The sequence below is a fragment of the Rana temporaria genome, chromosome 5 (assembly GCF_905171775.1).
Source record: "Rana temporaria chromosome 5, aRanTem1.1, whole genome shotgun sequence".
Taxonomy (NCBI): domain Eukaryota; kingdom Metazoa; phylum Chordata; class Amphibia; order Anura; family Ranidae; genus Rana; species Rana temporaria.
Genome location: NC_053493.1, coordinates 371,043,804 through 371,059,458, shown reverse-complemented (window position 1 = coordinate 371,059,458; position 15,655 = coordinate 371,043,804). Strand labels below are relative to the sequence as shown.

General features: G+C 42.9%; 1 protein-coding gene across 8 annotated transcripts in view; it reads right to left on the bottom strand.

Moving 5' to 3' along the window:
* RIMS2 (regulating synaptic membrane exocytosis 2) overlaps positions 1–15,655 on the bottom strand; it is an 830,084-nt gene that overhangs the window by 239,398 nt on the left and 575,031 nt on the right. Inside the window, exon 19 of one of the 8 annotated variants that reach the window (XM_040354825.1) lies at positions 1,916–1,981. The exons of the other annotated variants lie outside the window; for them this stretch is intronic. Coding sequence (XP_040210759.1) covers positions 1,916–1,981 — 66 coding nt within the window. The remainder of the gene's footprint in view (positions 1–1,915; positions 1,982–15,655) is intronic. 8 annotated transcript variants of the gene reach the window in all.

The following is a 15,655-nucleotide window of genomic DNA, read 5'->3' as shown; positions in this document are numbered from 1 at the left end:
ACGTATCATCAATGGGTGAGTGTGGGTCAGAGTAAGTGTGTCCCCCCTCTGGTCCATGTTCAGTGAACACCCTGCACCCATGAATGAGATGCTACTGGTTCACATATTGGGAGATGAAACTGTCCTGCAACATTTAAAGCGGAGGTTCACCCTAAAACAATTATATACCATTACATGCAGCATACTTCCGACATGTACAGTATGCTGGTATTTTTTATTTTTTTCGCTGTACATACCGTTTTATAGTTTTTTTTCTTTTCTCACTTCCGCTGGGAATAGGCGTTCCTATGAAGAGGCGTAGATGATTGACGTGCGGATAAGGCACGTCACGTGTTCCGAAAATAGCCGAACTGGGACTCGGCTATATACGGCGCCTGCACAGTCAGCTCTACACGGCTCCTAGTCTGTGCGCAGGCGCCGTATAGAGCCGAGTCCCAGTCCGGCTATTTTCGGAACGCGTGACGCGCTTTATCCGCACGTCATTCATCTACGCCTCTTCATAGGAACGCCTATTCCCCGCGGGAGTGAGAAAAGAAAAAGAACTATAAAACGGTATGTACAACGAAAAAAAAAAAATACCAGCATACTGTAGCTGTCGGAAGTATGCTGCATGTAATGGTATATAGATGTTTTTTAGGGTGAACCTCCGCTTTAAATGTAAGCATAACTATAGTAAGCATAACAATACTGCCTGCTGCAATGCAATGCATAGCAGGCAAGCAGCACCTCCATACACATCACACTGTCTCCACATGAGAATTGATGGAGAAGGTGGCAGGGGTTGGTGACAACGCCATGACAGGGTGCACCCAGAAATAATTTCTAGGGCACCATTTTATAAGTTAATGAGAGCAGCCTAAACTAGAAGCTGCCCTTCTCTTCTATTGACCGTGGTTTGTTTTTTTGGTATCACGTTTGGTTTTCCTGATCTAAAAATTGGTATACAGCCAAGAAGTTAGACAATAGTGCCAAAGCCAGCAGAATATTGGCATGCATTAAAAATGGACTTTACTCCAGAGATAAAACAATAATTCTGCGACTTTATAAGACCACATCTGGAGTATTCCGTCCAGTTTTGGTCACCATTCCTCAGAAGGGATGTGCTGGAGAGAGTCCAGAGAAGGGTAACTAAATTAATAAGGGGACTGGAGGACCTTAATTATGAGGAACGACCACATGCACTAGGAGAGACACTTGAGAGGAGATATGATAGCATTATACAAATATCTCAATGGTGATCCCAGCGTATTTTTTAGTGCCAGGGAGTGTAAGAGGAAACGGGGCCACACAATAAGACTGGAAGAGAAGCAGTTTAACCTTAAGCTGCGTAGGTTTTTTTTTCACTGTCAGGGTGGTAAGGATGTGAAACTCCCTTCCACAATCGGTGGTGTCGGCAGGAAGTATGGATAATTTTAAAAGACTCTTGGGCGGGCATCTTAGCAAGAACAATATATGAGGATATGGGATTTTATTTTTTTTATACAAACACACCTATACAGGTTGAACTGGATGGACTGTTATCTTTATTCAACCTTACCAACTATGTAACTACGTTAGAGCTTCAATTAGACTTCTATCACAGAGATTATTTCGTCACGTTCCCTTTTAGTACTGCCTACACTTTAAGTTAATCATATGATTTAGTGGTCATTTACAGGCAGTTTGAATGGGAAGGGACAGATTCCTGGAATGGCATCTGGATGACAACATGAAATTGTATAGCTCCATATACTATAATGCACTGATCAATGCATTTTATAGACCTGATCCTTCTTGACACCCACAATAAAATAGGTGTCATCCTTGGGTGACAATTTAATCAAATGAAATCCTTCCAAGGCTGTACAACCTCCAATATTCTGTAACACAATACAACTATCTACTCATATACTACATAGGATGCTAATAATTATACCTTTCAGGAGATGGGGAAGATTCATCACAATTTACATTAGGCACTCGTTTCTCCTGTCCAGTCCTCCTAAACACATGACAAACAGTACAATGGGTGTAAAACTGTTCACATATTTAATGTGTGATTAAAGAACTTACGTTGCGGTACTATACATAAACAAGGAGAACCTAACATGAAAGTTCCTACACTTTTTTTTAAAAGGGTATCTAAAAATAAAACTTTTAACATTTTGAATAGAGTGGGGAACGGTTAAGACCCTTGTAACATGTTTTATTATTTTTTTAAGAGAAGATGCCCAAAATAAGGAAAATCCCCTCTAAAGCCCCATACACACGGTTGGACTTTTGGCCAACCAACTTCAAAATCCGCAACTTTTCGCATTTGTCCGACCATGTGTACGTTCCATCGGACCAACTTTTTTGTCTTTCATCGGACAAAAAGTTGGGTCTGCAAACGCACCAACTTTACGTCAACAAAAGTCCGATGGTGCAAAGTCCGACCGTGTGTACAGCAAACAATCAGACTTTTGGACAAAGTACAAATGCGCATGCTCAGAAGTAAAGAGCAGCTGGAAGCCTTCTGTCTAGTAAAACTAGCGTTCATATTTGTAAAAGCACATTCGTGACGCGGCAAGTTTTGAAATCTCGAAAGCACTCACACGAAACGTCAACTAACTATAGAGTAGCTGAAGGAACGCAATGAGTGCAGTCGGAGGATTGAACTTCCTCTTTTAAACGCTCGGCAGTATGTTGAAACGTCACTACGTTCGTGTTGGTTGCCGAAAAAGTCAGAGCGTGTGTATGCTATGGGTGTGATCGGACAAATCAATTGGGACAAAAATGCAAGGAAAATTTTGTTGAATGTCCGACCGTGTGTACGAGCCTTTAATGATCACCTGGTGATACATTTTTGGATTTTTATCACTTTTTGCCTCAGTGACAATGGTTACCAGGACAAATAGAGAGTCTGGGCCTGCTTTGTGGGCACAAAGACAGCAAAAAGTTCTAACCATCCCCTACTATATACACACCCCTTTATAGATTCAGTCTCTGTTGGTATCAATAATCCTTGCATGAAAACTTAGTGAGTTCTACCTTAATGGGCAGCATGCTTGTCCTGGGTCTGTGAAAAAATATGGCCATAGATGGTTCAAATTGAAACCATGTATGGGCAGGCTGATTGTACCCAAGCTGATCAATCAACTTGGGTACAACAAAGAAAAACTCTCCATCTATGGCCAGCTTTACTAAAAGCAGTAAATCAAGAGTGAGGATAATAAGCTTAGATCTTTAGCTTTTGCAGATAATTGTTGTAGGTTCTCAACTCTGTCTATACAGTTATCCACCCATGGGCTCATACCACAATAATTTACATCCTGCAGACCAGTGTGAAAGGGGTCTTAATGTGAAGGGTGGCCTAGTTGATCATTTTGAAGCCTTGGGAAGAGGTGGGCCACATTTGACAGGAAATGTCGCACATCATTGTTGCTGTTTGTATCTCTTGATCTATTAAACATTTTAATAGGCATTTTTCTGGTTATTTTTTCCTATGCTCAGCTGGAACTGCCAAGGTGTGTGGCGGGTTTAAATGTTCTACTTTTGTCTTAAATACATTTTAAAGTGGTGAATATTGTCTTCTATAGCTAAGAGCTTACAGTAACTAGTTTTGGATAGACAGAGGAAGAATTATATGTCAGTTTTCTTACACTGTCTATGTCCCCATCAGAGAGATTTTTCTTCACTTCTTGTCGAGACAAACAAAAGCGAGTGAGTGGAAATTTCTCCAAAATGAGGACAACTGACTGGCACATTGGAAATTATCTCCTCTGGACCTGCAGTTCACAAACAATTTTGTATTTACTCTCACTTTCTGTCCCATTGACAATATCACCTTCAAGTCCCTTGAACACCGGTTTGCTGTACAATGCAAATATCAGCCAGCTTTCCTAGTCAACAGCCTAACCTCACCTCCTCTTATGCCTCCTCGATATTGACACTCTGCTATCATGAGTAACCTCACTAACCAATAGTGAGACACAACAATGGCAGGGGAGAGAACCAGGCTCTCAACCATGAAAAATAATATGTAACTAGTATAAAAATATCCACTATTAGTGGCCTGCTTCTGTTCACTAATAGTGGATATTTGCATACTAGAGCAGCCTGAGATTCAGAGGTGAAACTTTGACTATGCATGCAGAAAGATGGGGTTGGCCATTATACTATATATAGTAAATGTTTTTTTCTTTTGTTTGTTACAACCATAGGGTCACTTTAAAAATGTCTCTAACTGCAGTCTGGTGTTTTTGCTATTCTTGAACACCTGCGTAGGGATGGGGCTTTATAGGTGATCAAAGTGTAACTAAAGGCAAAACTTTTATTTTAGTTTTATATGAGAGAGAACGTCTGCACCAGACACTTCCAGATAATAGTCACATAAACCAAAAGTGACTGCTAATGACATCTTTCCAGTTTGCTTCTTGGCTTCCCAGTGCATCCTGGGATATCTCATATCTGCAATACCTCCAAGCAAAGCAAAGCTAACGCTAAATAAAAGCCTCTCAAAAGCTTCTGGTGTTGTAAGCGAGCACTGCCATAGATTTCTATAGAGGCTTTGGAGATGATTTGAAGCACCAATAAATCAACATGGCATATAATTTTTGAAGCAAAGCAAACACAATGCGTAGAAAACACTGTAAGGTAATCATTTTATTTAGTCACAGGTGCTTTGATTGGCATTCAGAGTTCTTTAAAAAAGTGTGTCCAATGGCACATACTGAAGCAAGTATAAATGAGATATAAATGGAAATAAACACAAAGCATTTGATAAGTAAACTAACATGCATAAATGTATTTCATCTGTGTATGTAGCTGTTTGCATGGAGTTCAACTTTAATAGACTATACAAGTATCATAAGCAGCAATTCACTTCATGACGGGAACCGGCCTGCTCTATACTAAGCTAGTTCACTGTGTACTGAGGAAGACAATGTCCACCTTTGTCCTCAGTATGTGTATACATACAAGGCTAACCTCCAGGAGAGATGGCCTCATACTGATCCCAGGGCTGTGCAGCCTCAGGGTAACACCTGAAGAAAGTGGTTACATCCTGAAACGTTGTATATACAGACCTTATTTACCCACTAGCCTTTGTTTGTGGGGTGCCACTGGTAACTTGTGTAGTCTCATGTTTGATACTGATGTCTTTTCTTTTCGATAAATGTGCATGATTTAATGTACAACTTTAGGTATGTTGGTCCTGGGCCTACAAATGTATTTAGCTGCACTGCCAGTGACATCAATACCCTTATGCCGCGTACAGACATTCGTTTTATGCGATGTAAAAAAACGACGTTTTCAAACTTCAATTTTCAAAAACGACGTTGCCTACACACCATCGTTTTTTCACAATGCTCTAGCAAAGCGAGGTTACGTTCACCACGTTTTTTCCATTGAAGCTCGCTTCATAACAAGCTTCTGGGCATGCGCGGGTTCAAAAACGTCGTTTTAAACGTCGATTTTTGCTACACACGGTCAATTTCTGTGACACAAAAAACAACGTTTTGAAAAACGACACATAAAATTGAAGCATGCTTCAATTTTTTTTTGTCGTTTTTTACAAGACATAAAGCGACGTTTTCCCCCACACACGGTCAATGAAATTGACGTTTTTAAAAATGTTGTTTTTTTACATCGCATAAAACGACCGTCTGTACGCGGCATAAGAGCAGACCCCTACCACCTATTTTGAGTAAGAACACCCTTCAGTAAAGAAAGCCTGCATGCTTTGTTGGGATCTGTGTACAAGCAAACTAAAAAAAAGAGTTACTTGCCAAACAAAATAAAATTAAACACTCCATGCAGAGGCATCTAAACTACTGTGTGCACACTTTGTTATATATAGGCATACATGGCCATATATATATATAAAGGGCACACAGCATGGAGGTATTGTAGCATGTTCCACACCATGTATACCTCTCATGATCATTGTAAGCACCCTCAGAATAAGTACGGCACATCTTACGGGAGCGCAGTAATCGGATAGCATCTTCACAAAAGATAGGGTAAAGGGGGTGTTCCGTGCTGCCAAGAAACGGGCAGAGACAAAAAGCTCATTATCCATGCAATCAAATATTTCAACATTTGAAACCACTGCAAAAGCAATGTTTACTGGTCAACTCTACCCAAAACTGATATTTCTGGGGCAATTCCTAGTTTGGCTTCTTGACACTATATGGCATCTCTGTTAGGATTGCAAGCTGTAATCAACTTCTCCAGCCAATGCAAAGTCAAATATAGAGGGTCATTCTTGTCTGTAGACTCTATATGATGTAGGGTAAACTGCTGAAGAATTCTGGTAGACAAGATTGATATATGAAGGGGCAGATACTTAAACTACCATGGGGTATTTCACAAGTGGAGTCACCTTGGGATTTAAGACACCAACGGGTAACGTAGCTTACTGGCACCCACCCAAAAACTAAAATATCAGCTCTAGATGGAGTTGACCCTAAAAATACTTACTAATGTGCTAATTAAAGGGTTATACTTACTTGAATAATTGTTCACATGGTGCAGGAACATAAAGGCCATGGTAATCTCCCCTGCTATTATGAAGTATGCAAAAATCTGTCCTTTCACCTCCCCCCCCCCACGAGGTTCACCCATCCCAAAATACTTCCATGCATGATATGCAAGTGGAAGCAGGCTGTTGTAATAAAGAGGCTAAAGGCACATGCGCACAAGGCATGGAGTGCAGACTTCCCTTGTAAAAGTTGAAAGTAACCTCTTAGGCAAGTGTGCATGCCTATGTATTAGCATAAAAACAAAATAGTAAATAGTGTGATTTATTAGGTCAGTCCACTCGAATATGATAGGTAGATCATGTATTGCTAATCCCAACCTGATTTGAGCATTACTCTATATCAGGATCAAGGTATTTAAGGGAAGAGAACAAATTCTTAAAGCGTAAGTATAACCAAAACCCTTCTTTTCTCTATGCAAAATAAAAAAAGCTTTTGTCTTGTACATGGCTTTAAAAAGGAACTTGCTTGAAATACAAGGCACACTTATTAAGCTACCCCCAACTTGCACCACAAACAAAAAATGCAAGCTTAATACAAAAAAAAATATGCACCATACACCCTGGTCACCAACGGGCTTGCCTAGGTAAGAATGACATCATTGGGTCTTCTCATGGCCTCTTGGAAAAGCAAGCATCCCAAAAACATACTCTTGCATGGTGCTGGGGAATTTTTTTGCAAAATTTAGGATCCTCAGCTTTCCCAATGACATCACCGTCAGCTAGGCAAAGGTGCTGAAAATTAGGGTATACAGTTACCGTAGTTTTACTTTTTTGTTTTGTTTGGATTATTATTTTTTATTATTATCTGTGCTATAATTTAGTGCTTTTAATTAAGGGGTGGCGGCTACATAATAAGTGGACTTGCATTTCCATAGACAGCGGACCACAGCAGATTTCATTGGGAATTTTTCTGTTGGATGACAGTTAGAGTACCAAACTGTTTTGGAACAGCTGGCGACCCCAATAATTGGCCTTCTTATTGAAAGTAAAAACAACAATATATGGAATTTTAATGTAAAGGATCACCAAGAGGGAAAAAAAGCACACTAAATTGCTTCCACAGCAAATTATTCAGACACACAGCATGTGCAGAAGCACCACACACCACTAAAAGAATACAAAGATATACCTTGGTTCTCTTAGATGCTGGTCAAATGATTGACTGAACCTGGTGCGAGGTAGTGTGAGATAATGACTGCAGCCATGACAGAAAACAAGAACAGTGAGATGTTGAATTGGCTGGGAAATGCAGGTTACCGAGAGCAACATACATCATATAAACAATGCAGGTCCTTGGGGAAAAGACTGAAGGGTGCAATTCTATTTCAATTCAAAACTAATCTCGCACTGCAGCATTATGGCCTAAATGTAGTTATGGAAACAAGAATGCTTTTCATGAAACACAATATATTATTCTTTTGAAATCCTAAACCATAGGCAGAGGACAAAAAGATGGATTATTTTCTAGGTTTTCATTGTAACCATAAATATCTATGATAATCTGAGGTCTTTAAATGAAATGAGAACTTCAGGGCCATGCAAGAGCAACGCAACACATTTGCTTCATACACCCTTCTCCAGCAGCCCATACTCACCTTCCTTTCCCTTCATTCAATTGCCGGGAGTGAAAAAAATACCTAGGATCCGCAGGTATGGAGGAGCATGTGACAGTGATGTGCCAATCCCCAGGCATTAGCACTGTCATTGGGTAGCGTCAATCGCCCTGTGTAAGCTATGACTTGAGTGATTTGTAGCTTGCCCAGGGTGGTTTCTTCTGCTGCTGGCAGAGAATGTGAAACAAAGGAAACGTGAGGATGTGTTGCTGGGGAGGGGGACATTAAAGTGGTTGTAAACCCTTTACAACCACTTTTTACTACAGGTAGGCCTATAATAAGGCTTATCTGTAGCTACCCAGGATATCTCCTAAACCTGGAAGTGATGTCATCGTGGCTCTGGCCAATCACAGCGCGGGAGCCCTTTGAAACCTGGAAGTAACTCTGGGAGACATGTCGCCGGCCAAAACGGTGTACAAGGACCGCTGCAAGGGCTTCAATCTAAGGTAAGTATAGAATAATGAGCTGATATGCAATGCATACTAGCTCATAATGCCTTTGTCTTGCAGTTTTTTTTTCCCTTCACCCCAAACTCGTTCATCCATGTCTTTATGGACCTTACTTTGTGCACTGGTCCAAATCATTTGGTGCAGGGGGTTATGGAATGAGATTATTTTTCAGGGGTTGGGCTTGGCCCTTTAGTTCCAGGAAAGGGAACTCTTAAGGCATTAGCATACCAATACATTTTGGACAATTTTATGCTCCCAACATTGTGGGAACAGTTTGGGGATGGCCCCCTGTTCCAACATGACTGCGCACCAGTGCACAAACAGCATCCATAAAGACTTGGGTAAAAAAACAAAACACAGAAAAGCACCTCTGAGTGCAATGTTTAATGTACAATAACATGTAGTTTAAAACACTTAGGCCTTGTACACACGACCGGATCTGTCCGATGAAAACGGTCCGCGGACCATTTTCATCGGACATGTCCGCTGGGATCATTTGGTCTGATGGCTGTACACACCATCAGACCAAATTTCCCACGGACAGGATACGCGGTGACGTGGCCGCACCGTGGCCGCGACGATGACACGGCGACGTGCGCGACCCTGGAAGGTCAATGCTTCCACGCATGCGTCGAATCACTTTGACGCATGCGAGGGCTTTCGGCCGAGCGGACATGTCCGGTGAGTCGTACAGACGACCGAACATGTCCGACGGACAGGCTTCCAGCGGACATGTTTCTTAGCATGCTAAGAAACATTTGTCCGCTGGAAACCTGTCCGCTAGGCCGGGAATCCGGTCCGGTCGGCCGTACAGACGACCGAACATGTCCGAGGAAACTGGTCCGCAGACCAGTTTCAGCAGACATGTTCGGTCGTGTGTACGAGGCCTGACATATAAGTAAGGGAAGGTATGCTCATCTAGGACTGAAACCCACAGGGAACAGTCATCAGCGCCTCCTAAGTAAGAGAAGTACCCGGCGCGGTGCCCACGGTAAAGCAGGATGCAAACCGGAAAGTCCTGTGTTCTTCCAGGTATGCCTGGTGGAATCAGTTAGGATGGCGGTGCCAATAGGCATGTGACATCACCGGGGTGAGGGGAAAACCACAACGTGTTTCAGAGCATGCACAAAGCTTGTACGGAGCATGCACGTTCCTTTCTCAAGTGTAACAAGGAAGATAGAGGGGCGAGTTTAAATGCTCTGCACAAAGAAGTTCAGTTTGCCAATTAACAGAATGAAAACACTGGATTGCTAATTAATGGGATGCAAATACCAGGATATGTAATTAAACATGCCTAACAGACATGTTGATAACTATTTGGAAAATAGGTATCATTTTTTTTAAATTATCGGCTCAGGTGCAGGTGTCGGCATTGCAACCAAGAGAAACGGTTTCCTTCTGTGCATGCGCGAGTCGCACTGCCCTTTCTGAATGGCCCGTTGTCTTCTGGGACACACACAGCGGGGGGGGGAGGCGGGGCCGATGATGACGTACTTTGCTGTGGCGAGGTATGACAGAAGTCCTGCAAAAAATGTGTATGCTCAATTGATTAAGACCTAGTTTCAATTTAGCCTGGAACTCCGCTTTAACCCCTTAAAGCGGGGGTTCACCCTTAGAGGGCACTTTTCCCCCTTATATTCCTGCTCGTTTTTACTAGGGGAATCGGCTATTTATTTTAAAATATGTGCAGTACTTACCCGTTTAGGAGATGCATCCTCTCCGTCGCTTCCGGGTATGGGCTTCGGGAATGGGCGTTCCTTCTTGATTGACAGTCTTCCGAGAGGCTTCCGACGGTCGCATCCATCGCGTCACGATTTTCCGAAAGAAGCCGAACGTCGGTGCGCAGGCGCAGTATAGAGCCGCACCGACGTTCGGCTTCTTTCGGCTACGAGTGACGCGACGGATGCGACCGTCGGAAGGCTCTCGGAAGGCTGTCACTCAAGAAGGAACGCCCGCTCCCGAAGACCCATACCCGGAAGCGACGGAAGAAGATGCAGCTCGAAAACGGGTAAGTACTGCTCATATTTTAATACAAATAGCCGATTCCCCTAGACCGAACGAGCAGGAAGCTAAGGGGATAAAAAATTTTTTTTTACAAATGGGTGAACTCCCGCTTAAGGACCGTTGCACGACTATTTAAGTCGGCAGAATGGCACGGCTGGGCATATGGATGTACAGGTACGTCCCCTTTAAGAAGCCCAGCCGTGGGTTGGGAGTGCACTGCCGGCGGCGCACTCGCCACCCCAGTCCTGTCCTCTGTGACCGCGCCTGCGGGACCCGCGGACCCGATCGCCGCCCTGCGATCGGGTCACAGAGAGGAAGAACGGGGAGAGGTAAGTGTAAACAAACTTCTCCCCGTGCTTCCTAGTGTGGCTGTCACTGATCATCTTTCCCGTGTTAAGGAACAGCGATCAGTGAAGTCGTACGCACAGCCACGCGCCCCACAGTAAGAACACTCGTTTAGGGCACACTTAACCCCTACAGCGCCCCCTCCTGGTTAACCCCTTCACTGCCAGCGTAATTTTTACAGTAATCAGTGTATTTTTATAGCACTTTTTGCTGTGAAAATGACAATGATCCCAAAATAGTGTCAAAAGTGTCCGATGTGTCCGCCATAATGTCGCCGTCACGAAAAAAATCACTGATCGCCGCCTTTACTAGTAAAAAATTTTTTTTATAAAAATGCCATAAAACTATCCCCTATTTTGTAAACGCTATAACTTTTGCGCAAACCAATCAATAAACGCTTATTGCGTTTTTCTTACCAAAAATATGTAGAAGGATACGTATTGGCCTAAACTGAGGAAAAACATTTTTTTTTATATATTTTTGGGGGATATTTATTACAGCAAAAAGTAAAAAATATAGAATTTTTTAAAAAACTGTCACTCTATTTTTGTTTATAGTGCAAAAAATAAAAACCGCAAAGGTGATCAAATACCACTAAAAGAAAGCTCTATCTGTGGGAAAAAAAGGACGTCAATTATGTTTGGAAGCAACATCGCACGACCGCGCAATTGTCAGTTAAAGCGACGTAGTGCCGAATCGCAAAAAGAGGCCTGGTCCTTTACCTGCATAATGGTCCGGGGCTTAAGTGGTTAAAGAACAAAGCTTTGTTCCATGTTACCTGAAACTTAGCTACAAGTTTTTACACATTATTATGAATTAGAGCCCGTGTTCTTACTCTTCTAAAAATTCAGCACTGTTGGTGTCCAGCATTTCTTACATTTTAATTACTTTTATCCACAAATTACCTTTCTATAGAGTCTTTTTTTCTTTGAGCTGAAGAGTGTCTGCGGTGGGAATTTTAAATGAGCTAAGGAACTTTAATTAGTGTCTAAAAAGAGTGAAACTATTACTATGAATGCAATGGGGTAGATTCAAAAAGCAATTACGCCTGCGTATCCATAGATACGCAGCGTAATTGCTAAGTAGCGCCGGCGTATCTACTTTCTGTATTCAGAAAGCTAGATACGCCGACTGTAGCCTAAGATACCACTGGCATAAGTCTCTTACGCCGTCATATCTTAGGGTGCATTCTGACGCTGGCCGCTAGGTGGCGCACCCGTAGTTGTCAGCGTAGAGTATGCAAATTGCATACTAACGCCGATTCACAAACGTACGTGCGGCCGGTGCTCGTTTTTTACGTCGTTTGCATACGTCGTTTGCGCCATAAGGTTGCTCCTGCTATTAGGAGGCGCAGCCAATGGTAAGTATGGACGTCGTTCCCGCGTCGCGATTTTCAAATTTTGCGTCGTTTGCGTAACTCATTCGTGAATGGCGCTGGACGCCATTTACGTTCACGTCGAAGCCAATGACGTCCTTGCGACGTCATTTACCGCAATGCACGTCAGCAAATTTTCCCGACGGAGCATGCGCAGTACGTTCGGCGCGGGAACGCGCCTAATTTAAATTATCCACGCCCCCTACGGGATCATTTAAATTACGCGCGCTTACGCCGGCCCCTTTTACGAAACGCCGCAGCAAATTACGGAGCAAATGCTTCGTGAATGCAGCGTAGCTCCAGTAATTTACGGAGGCGTAGTGTAAAAACGATACGCTGCGCCGCCGTATCAGTGCGCGCCCCTACCTGAATCTGGCCCACTGTGTCTATCCATCCATATCTCATAAAATAAGTAATGAACCATAAAGGTTAAATTGTGGATCATGCTTTCACAAACTTTGTTGCAAAATAGATTTTGGTGTCGTTTATGAAGCAGTTGAAAATATCCACTGCTCAGTTCTCCAGTATTCACAGTGGAGATCCTTCTCCTTTGAGTGCCTGTTTATGACGCGGTGTCGATCGCTTCTTCTTTTGTGAAGTGAAGCGATCTACAAACGCTTTGAACAGTGAAGAACGCCCCCTGGTTCTGGGTCTCGTGAGACACAAGATTACAGTACCAGAAGTTCACTGAAACACTTGAGGTGTCCATTTATTAAGCAGTGATAACATATCACTGCTCAGTACACAGACATTCCCAGAGGAGGCCACCCACCTCATTAATAAAATAATTAGTCCCCCTACATAATGTAAATATATATATATATATATATATATATATATATATATATATATATATATATATATATATATATATATATACACACACACACATTATATATATACAGTTATGCTCATAAGTTTACATTTACCCTGGTGATTTTGGCCTGATAATATGAACACAAGTTGACACAAAGGGGTTTGAATGGCTATTAAATGTAACCATCCTCATCTGTGATCTGTTTGCTTGTAATTAGACCCCTTTCACACTGAGGGCGCATTGCAGGCGCTATAGCGTTAAAAATAGCACCTTTAATCCGCCCTCAAACAGCTGCTCCATTGTCTCTCCAGTGTGAAAGCCTGAGGGCTTTCCCACTGGAGCGTTACGCTAGCAGGACGGTAAAAAAAGTCCTGCTAGCCACATCTTTGGAGTGGTGAAGGAGCGGTGTGTATACCGCTCCTCCACTGCTGCTGCCCATTGAAATCAATGGGACAGCGGGGATATATGGCCCGAAATGTGCTGCTTCAGCTAGCGGCCGAGTTTTACCGCCGATGCTATGGGCGGCTCAGCGTTTCTGGACTCCTGACAGACCCTTGCATCTTTCATCCAGTGCTGCACTGAGGTTTCTGGATTCTGAGTCATGGGGAAAGCAAAATAATTGTCAAAGGATCTGTGGGAAAAGGTAATTGAACTGTACAAAACAGGAAAGGGATATAAAAAGATATCCAATGAATTGAGTATGACAATCAGCAGTGTGCAAACTCTAATCAAGAAGTGGAAAATTAGGGATTCTGTTGAAACCAAACCATGGTCAGGTAGACCAACTAAAATTTCAGCCACAACTGCCCAGAAAATTGTTCGGGATGCAAAGGAAAACCCACAAATAACTTCAGGTGAAATACAGGACTGGTGTAGCTGTTTCAAGATGCACAATAAGGAGGCACTTGAAGAAAGATGGGCTGCATGGTCGAGTCGCCAGAAGAAAGCCATTACTACGCAAATGCCACAAAGTATCCCACTTACAATACGCCAAACAGCACAGAGACAAGCCTCAAACCTTCTGGCACAAAGTCATTTGGAGTGATGAGACCAACATTTAGCTTTTTGGCCACAACCATAAATGTTAAATTTGCAGTCAACAAGGCCTGTGATGAAAGGTACACCATTCCTACTGTAAAACACGAAGGTGGATCGCTGATGTTTTGGGGATGTTTGAGCTACAAAGACACAGGAAATTTGGTCAAAATTGTTGGTAAGATGAATACAGTTATCAAAAAATACTGGAGGAACATTTGGATTCATAATCCAGGAAGCTGCACATGGGACGTACTTGTACCAAGGCCAAGTCGACTTGTCATGGCACCTTCCAATTCCCACATGACTGCGCACTAGTGCACAAAAGCCACGGATGAGCGAGTTTGGGGTAGAGAAACTTGACTGGCCTGCACAGAGTCCTGACCTCAACCCAATAAAACACCTTTGGGATAAATTAGAACCCTACAGACTAAGCGTGGGATGCCATTAACCACTTTCCACTGGGAGGGCATACATGGACATCCTCCTGTTTCAGTGGTTATAACGGGATGGTGCCTGCACCTACAGGCATCATCCTGGTATCAATGTTTTCAGCCAGCGATTCTGTTCAAGACAGAAGTGATCTGAGTGGCTAATTAGCTACTCAATCACTTCTGCGGATGGCAGAATAGGGTACCACCCCCCTCCCGCCGCCACCTCTCCCAGGCTTTTCCGTCACATCGCAGAGGCTGGGAGTGATGCGGCTGGCAATGATAGCTGCCCTGTACAGAGAGAGAGAAACTGACATGGTTCCCCTCTCTCTGTAATCCTGAAAACTGGGAGCGACAAGCAGTTTGTCACTTCCGGTTCCGCCCTACATGGGAGGCCAGAGGAGAGATTTGGGGTCTAAAATAGATTTTTTTTTATAAATAAATAAAAATGTAAAGCGCCCCTGTCCCAACGCGCTTACGTGCAAATGCGAACGCATACCTTACTCCCGCATGTGAGGTATTGTCACGAACGTCAGAACAAGAGCAATAATTCTAGCACCAGACCCCTGTGCAACTCTAAACTGGTAACCCGTAAAGGCGTTTAAAGCGTCACATATGGAGAATTTTAAGCACCGTAGTTTGCCGGCATTCCACGGGAAGATGCAATGTTAGGTATCTATTAATCATCTTTCACATTATGCAATAAACTGGGTTAACTTTAGTGTTTTTTTTTTTTTATTCATGAAAGTGTTTTTTCCCCAAAAATACTGCATTAGAAAAATGGCTGCGCAAATACCGCGTGGCATAAAAATTGCAACAACCACCATTTTATTTTAAAGGTCTATGCTAAAAAAATATATATATATATATATATATACACTAGGGGTGCAACAGATCGTCACCGATTCGTGATCCGAACGGGCCACCCCGTTCGGATCGGCACACCCCGCGATCCGCTCCGGAAGCCTAGGCCTAGGAAAGTATGGCCAGCAGTTATTGCTGAATAAACAGGCCCATAGCAGAAATGTAAAAATGACTCGGGTTTATAGTGGGTGTACAGGTGTAAGAGCTGAACTGCTTTAAC